We start from the raw sequence: 7420 nt of genomic DNA, 5'->3' as shown, positions 1-7420 counted from the left end.
GATCCCGCGTGCCGCGGAGCGGCGGGGCCCGTGAGCCATGGCCGCTGGGCCTGCGCGTCCGGAGCCTGTGCTCCGCAGCGGGAGAGGCCACAACGGTAAGAGGCCCGCGTACCGCAAAAAAAAAAAAAAAAAAAAAAAAAAATGTATTTCCTGTCTAGACTGTCCCGTTCCCACACCTGCAGCACAGTGTTGGCGTGTAGAAGCTTCTAGTGCTCACACTTGCTCCCTTGCTCTGTCTCCCGAGTCCTGTGCCACCAGCTGCCATTCCTGCCACACTGACCAACCGCAACCCCCTGCTCATTGCATTTCCCTCTTGTCCAGCTCTTTGCCTCCTCTCAGGGAGGGAATTTCAGACAATAAGTGGGGGACACATTGCAGTCTCAGTGAGAGGGGCATGACATGAGCCTTGGTAAACAGGTAGTGTTCCGATGCTTGGAGCTTTATCAGAGTCCTCTGGTTAAGGTAGGCATTCTGTTCCCAGGCTAATGAAGCCTCCAAGCAAAACTATTATTGTCTCTTTTAAATGTCTCTGCTTCCAAAGTGTGTCCTGATTCATTGTGAATCAAGCAACCAGGCTGACTCAGAAGCCACAAGGACACGGCGATGAGAAGAGGCTTAAAAATAAGAAATTAGGGAATACCCTGGTGGTCCAGTGGTTAAGACTCAGAGCTTTCACTGCTGAGGGCCCACATTCAATCCCTGATCGGGGAACTAAGATCCCACAAGCTGTATGGCGTGGCCAACAAAAAAAAAAAAAAAGGAAAAGAAAGAAAGAAATTGTCTGTCTACTACTGTCTAACTACTGAACCACCTTGGGAAGTCATTTCATTTCTCTGAGCCTCAGTGTCCTCATCTGTAAAGTGGGGATGAGATTAATACCCATCCTGCCAACTTCCCCTGGTCTTATGAGATTGAAGTGAAAGTGTCCATGGGAAAGCACTTTGGAAAATAATTAAGTGTAAGTTTTTACCATGTTTAGAGGTTTGCTAGTCTCTGATTTTTCTTATACAAGTGCCTAAGATGAGGGACGGATGAAGATATAGACTTAAATGATGCGCATTCAAACCAACTTAAGGCCTTTTTGAAAATCTGCTTTGTAAAGCACACACTTACCTAACAAGAAAGAAAAAAAAGGGGGGGTGTGGGCAAAAGAGGGAAAGAAAAAAAGAGATTACCTACGATGTGATCCTATTTCATCTCTCATCCCAGGTGAAAGGAAAATTTGGGAGGGAAATGTCCCCGGAGTGGCTCTTTCAGGAGACTGATAACATACGTCATTCCAGAAATGCTTCCAAAAGGCAGTGCTGCGTGGTAAAAAGCACATCCCTTCAGAATCCAAAGGCTCTGTGTTTAAACCCAAGATTTAGCATCCTGATAGCTGTGTAACTTCAAACAGATCCCTAACCTTTCTGAGCATCCTTCTCCTAATGCAAAAACTTGGGGAAACGACTGCTAACCCCTGGGCCAATGTGCTATTGTGAGGATGAGGTGGGATAACTTCGGGAACATCCATCAGAGCACCTGGCAGAGGACGGGTTTTCTTCCTCTGACTGCTGTGCTCCTCCTCATCCCGCACTGCCCCCCAGCTTCCTGTAAAATGCAGAGCAGCTGGAGGGAAAGAAAGGCGCTTCTCCCCTTTGGTGTGAAAAACACGCGGCCATAGCTCAGCAGCAGGTTGTCGAATCTAGACTAACTCCTTCCCAGATAAATGCTGTACTGGGCGGCCCTAGCAAGAGCCGTAATTCAGAAGCTGACAGCACTTGGAAACTGCCCTCCAGCGGAAACCCACTGTAAACAAGCTGTCACGCTTAAGGAGAATATGCTGTGACAATGTCTTAGATAAACAAACACAGTGTCAGTCCCCGCCCGGCTCCTCGGAGGAGCCCTCCTGGAAGGGCCTCGCCAGGCGCTGTCAGGAGGGACCCGCACCCGTGCTGCTCGCCTGCGGGTGCCTTTGGAGCTCCTTGCCTCCACCGGGGCCCAGGCTTGACGGAGACTCGGGGAGTTCTGCCTTCTGGAACCTACTGTGTGGAAACACAGGTGTCTGGGACCCAGGAGGCCAAGACCTCTACCACCTCCTCGCTGAGAGCTGGGTGGGGGAGGGGGGAAAGGTGCCCCAGAAACATCACTGAGCACGTCACCAACTATTTGAAGCCCGTGGACAGACACGAGAAGAGTAGGTGAGAACCGAGTCCGCATGAAGCATTTAGAAAGTGTCCACATAGGATCTGCATTAGCCCAGTGCAGCGACGCCCACGTGCAGTGACGCCCAGGAGGTACCACCATCCACCACGTCGCTGATGCAACCAGTGCCCAGCCCAGAAACCACATAAATCACAGGATGCTCTGGCTCCTCTGGCTGACTCCCAGTCCCACGGGTTAATCATTTAAAATCTCTTTACGAAGGGGGAAGCTCCCACAGAACACTGTCCCGGCAAGGCTCACTGTGGGGCGGGCCTAGACACACCCCGAGGGTGTCCAGCACGATCTGGTGTGGCTGGCTCACACCCGCACCGCGCTCTTTTCCACGGTGCCATCACAGGTCAGTGAGCTGGCCCAGTTCTGGGAAGGCAGCTTCCAAACCCCTGGCCCCACCAATATGCTTCCGTCGCACCATAAACTCCCGAGAGGGCAGAATCAAAATTCGTAACGAGATTTCCCAAAGCCTGCTGTGACTTTACAGCAAAGCTTCAGGGCAGCCCATCACCTCCCTCAGGGAGAGGTGATGCTAATATGCTCCAGCCCTCTGTGTGCCACGCACATGACCGCAACTCTCTGTGCAGACCTTGCCCGTGACAGGAGGTTAATAAATAGCCTTTGGATGAAGCAATGAAGACACTTCAAGAAACCCATCCCATAAAGAGTAGTGTTTTTATTTTATTTTTATTTTATTTATTTTTTTTTTTTGCGGTACGCGGGCCTCTCACCGCTGTGGCCTCTCCCGTTGCGGAGCACAGGCTCCGGACACGCAGGCTCAGCGGCCATGGCTCACGGGCCCAGCCGCTCCGCGGCATGTGGGATCCTCCCGGACCGGGGCACGAACCCGTATCCCCTGCATCGGCAGGCGGATTCTCAACCACTGTGCCACCAGGGAAGCCCCCAAGAGTAGTGTTTTTAGAGTAGTGGCCCTGTGCTCTTTCTTCACCCTCTTTCTTTAAAACCTCAGAAATTTGAGAAATATCTAAATGAAGTTCCCAGTGTTACTATTGCCAAAGCTTCTTCTTCCTTCATGTTGTTTATTTTTTCCTCACTGCCTCTTTATTGCTCTAAATCAAACCTGCTTTATTCCTCTTCTGTTCCACCAAGGGGAGGGAGTGTCTTGGCGCTCCTAGAGACCAAAGCTAGGACTACCCAGGGCGACTGCAAACCCTCTGCCCTGCACCTACCTTCCTTTCTTTTCCCCGATGCAGCGCCACCTTCATGATGCTTTCTTCTTATTGGCTGAATTTGCCTGCAGACATGGTGGTGAACAGCAATCAAGATAGATTAATGCATAATAAGATCTCGTTCGTTTGTCCGAACAAGCGGGCTGATTTTTGTACTTCCCGGCCAAGGAACCAGGAGACCTGCTAAGTCATGGACTCCCCACGTTCCCCTGTGCTTCACAGGCTTGAACGTATATGCGAATCACCAGGGGATCTTGTTAAAATGCACGCTCTGATTCCTTAAGTCTGGGCGGAGCCCACAGGTGTCACATTCTAACAAGCTCCCAGGTGGTACGGCCTCCACGGGCACACTGAGAGCAGGGCTTTCAAGGAAACAGCCCAGCCTCTCTTTTTCTTTTTGCCCCGTTTCCTGTATCCAAGAAGGAGTGTCACAAAGTTATCTTCTTTCCCAGATTTAACCCATCAGAAATAACAGGCCAAGAACACTAACGTGTGGCAGTGGCACTGTGCTAAGTGCTTTTTATGCATTATCTCTGATATCATTATTCACATTTTACAAACGAGGACACCGGGACTTGGAGGCAGCAAACAACCCTCCCAAAGTCGCGGAGACATCAGTAGAGGACGGGGCTTCAGCCCGCTGCGCCCGCCCGGAGAGCCCTCGGGCCTCTCCCTACTGCGCACAGCTGCAGCTGCTTCCTGAAGACGCCAAGCATGCGCAGCTCTTTAACATCCCGGACGAAGGGACTCTTGATTTCCAATCCAGCTTTCCTGTAATATTTCCAGATTCCAGACTTCTTGTACTGCCTCAGCTCTTCATTAGTACTTGTCTGTTTCCTGCACCTTCCCTGACCTTGGCCCTGAACAGCACGCTTTCCAGCCTGCCTCTTACATTCATGAGTAGCACCAAGCAGCAGCAAGACAGAACAGAACAGATAAAAGAGAATCAAGGGCTTCCCTGGTGGCGCAGTGGTTGAGAGTCCGCCTGCTGATTCAGGGGACGCGGGTTCGTGTCCCGGTCCGGGAGGATCCCACATGCTGCGGAACGGCTGGGCCCGTGAGCCATGGCCGCTGCGCCTGCGCAATCAAGGGCTTCCCTGGTGGCGCAGTGGTTGAGAGTCCGCCTACTGGTTCAGGGGACGCGGGTTCGTGTCCCCGTCCGGGAGGATCCCACATGCTGCGGAACGGCTGGGCCCGTGAGCCATGGCCGCTGCGCCTGCGCGTCTGGAGCCTGTGCTCCGCAACGGGAGGGGCCACAGCGGTGAGAGGCCCGCGTACCACGCCCCCCAAAAAAGAGAAGCTTCAAAAAAAAAAAAACACCTCTGATCCACTTTGGCATGTTCAGAGCCTCTTGGAGAAAAGCACATCTGTGTGAGGTTAAAAGCTTTTATTTTCATAATCAAATCTCTCTGGCATTCAGCCTGTGGCATCTGCTTTCTAGCCTCAGAAATCTAAGTGAGTGGCCTTGGATTTCATGATCCTGCCATGAAGGCAAACAAGCCCTTGCTGATCAGGGGCCTGCATTCTCCTCTACTTCCAGAAACACTGAGCTCAAACCACAGGGTCAGCCCACTCTTTGACCAACTCTTTGACCCTGTACCAGGGTCAACATGACCCACACAACCCCGGTGGTCACACAGCCCATACCTGGATAATTTGTCACTCTCTGGTCATGGGCACCTTCCTCTCCAGCACTTACCTAGTCATCTGGATATACTCCAACTAGAACCTACTTCCACTTTTAAAGGCAGTTTGTACATCTTCAGAAGAACAGATTATTTGAATTTCCCGGGCGGTTCATCGTGCCAGCCTCTTCTCCAAAGCAAACCACAGATGTAAGCATCTCATCCAGTATATTTACACAAGAAGCAAGCACTTTGGGGGCAAGTTATGTCACAATTGATTATGAGTTTACTGCTCGTGCTGTCCTGTATCACGTAAGAGAGGCCTAAATCTAAAGCAGTGTTGCAATTAGAAGGTACAGCATACTTAGTCACTCATCCATTCACTCAGTGAACTTTAACTAAGCAGCTTCCTAAGCGCCAGACACTGTGATAGGTACACAGCATGCAAAGATGAATAATACAACACAAGACCTGCCCTCAACAGGCTTCTAGTGCAGGGTGAGAGAGAAACAAGCACCGTGGTGTACAGGGCACCGATGCCACGCTGAGGTAGGCGCAGGCACTGGCTCGGGAAGAACTCATCGGCAAAATTGGTGCCCAGGCCGAAGCTTCCCCGCTGGACGCCGTGGAAGGACGGAGCTGGAGGCAATGGCGATCACCCACGGGGGCCGCCAAGTACAGTTGTTCAGTTTGTCCACAGCATAGTACGAAGGGTGCCCTTCCTATCATACCGTGAACGGGGTCCTTCGAGTTGTGCAGTGTCCAACCTACAGAAGGGTGCGTGAAGCCCCAGCATCCCTCTCATTTAACAGAGAGAAACTTGACGACCAGAAAGGCACATTGCCTAGTCCCACAGCTGGGCAAGGGCTGGCGCCGTACCTACTCTGCCCACGGCTCCCAGCCAACTTTCTTCCCCACTGATATTTTGGGGCCCAGGCCACTATCCTGAAAATAAATCCAAACTCGGGAGGAACCTTATTTCCTATTAATACTCCGATTTTACTCAGTTTGAAGAGGCACGAGGGAGACCTGCCCCTTGTTCACACATGGGTGCTCTCTGGCTGGGGCCAGTCTCCCAGCGCTCAGCTGCCTACGACAGCGGTTTCCCCCCGGCTCTTGCCCCGCTGTACTGCTGTTTGGAGCTGTTTTAAATGGCGTGTATGTCGTTTGGATTGATAACCAGCTTCCACTTACCTGAAACCTTCCCTTATTTTTCCTCTCCTGACCCCAGGTGTCATTTAGGTACCACTGTCGATTGTACAATGAATGGCGTCGGACCAATCAGAGGGTGATTCTCCTCATTCCAAAGTCTGTCCACGTCCCTTCTAACCAGAAGTCCTTGCTGGGCCTCCACTCTGTCAAGAGGAACTCAAAGGAGACGATTGTTTGATGTCTGTGTGTTTGGTTGGTTGCTCTGTTGTTTGGGGTTTGGAAGTTTCTGCACTGGGCCACCCCGAAATCATTCCTCGAGCCCGTGGGTGGAAGAACATCCAGGGCCATGTTATCACGTCACCCTGAGCAACAGACTCCGCCTGAAGAAAGCAAATCCCTCTTTGACTTCAAATCATGGATGCTGCAATCATATGATATTTGCTAAGCTGCCAAACATGTTTATTTAGCAGATACTGTATGGAATTTTCTGAACACCTCTTTAACATATGAGGAAGGTTGTCCTGCTAAGGATGCAATACAACTCTTCCTTTTTTATTACTATTTCAAATATATATATATATATAGATATATATATATTCAACTTAGATGATAATCAAAGTTGAAAAGCCAATGTTAAAACTGATTTCGTGGTTGGTTTGGATGGGTTTTGTTTGGGTTCGTTGGTTTGTTTCCCAGTTTCTACTGTAGATTCTTTGGGGTAATTTGATAGCTTGAGTGGTCTTTTCCATCTCTTCCATGTCCCTTACTCAAGGGGACAGCGTAACAGCTGCAGGACAAGTCGTATTTGAAGGATGTTTTGTACTAAACTTCATTTAATTATTCAGTTTTTAAAGGAAAAAACAAGCGTGGCAACTCTCCCCACAGTGAACTGTTTACTTAAATTTCATTAAGGAGAAAAACAATTTATGGTGAGAAGCACGCTCCTTTCAACTTGTTTGGTAATGGCAGTTGATAGAAGCTATTTTCTAATAATAAATATCCAGTGTGTGAAAGACAAACCCCCACTGATTGCAATTCTATTTTTTTAAATCACAAAACCTGTGAAGTTTCCCAAAGTAGATTTGAAAAAGGGAAAAAAAAGCAAAAGCAAAAAGGTTGGTGTTCCTATTCCCATTTCATTTAGCGCGTGTCTTAATTCTTCATTCGCATTGAACTGGAGGATCATTAGACATTTCTAGGAACCCTGGCACTGTTTTGCATATCAATTAGCATTCCCATCGCTCTGCCGAATTTCCG

The 7420-nt window shown here is 49.8% G+C and overlaps 1 protein-coding gene across 3 annotated transcripts in view; it reads left to right on the top strand.

Moving 5' to 3' along the window:
- MARCHF3 (membrane associated ring-CH-type finger 3) overlaps positions 1 to 7186 on the top strand; it is a 151281-nt gene extending 144095 nt beyond the window's left edge. For all 3 annotated transcript variants that reach the window (XM_055086734.1, XM_024118331.1, XM_028493180.2), the window contains exon 5: positions 6243 to 7186. In XM_055086734.1, coding sequence (XP_054942709.1) covers positions 6243 to 6401 — 159 coding nt within the window. In that variant the 3' untranslated portion in view covers positions 6402 to 7186. The remainder of the gene's footprint in view (positions 1 to 6242) is intronic.
- Positions 7187 to 7420: the final 234 nt, after the last annotated feature.

This window comes from Physeter macrocephalus, chromosome 8, assembly GCF_002837175.3.
Source record: "Physeter macrocephalus isolate SW-GA chromosome 8, ASM283717v5, whole genome shotgun sequence".
NCBI lineage: Eukaryota > Metazoa > Chordata > Mammalia > Artiodactyla > Physeteridae > Physeter > Physeter macrocephalus.
Note: the sequence above shows the minus strand (reverse complement) of the source record. Positions and strands in the feature narration are given on the sequence as shown.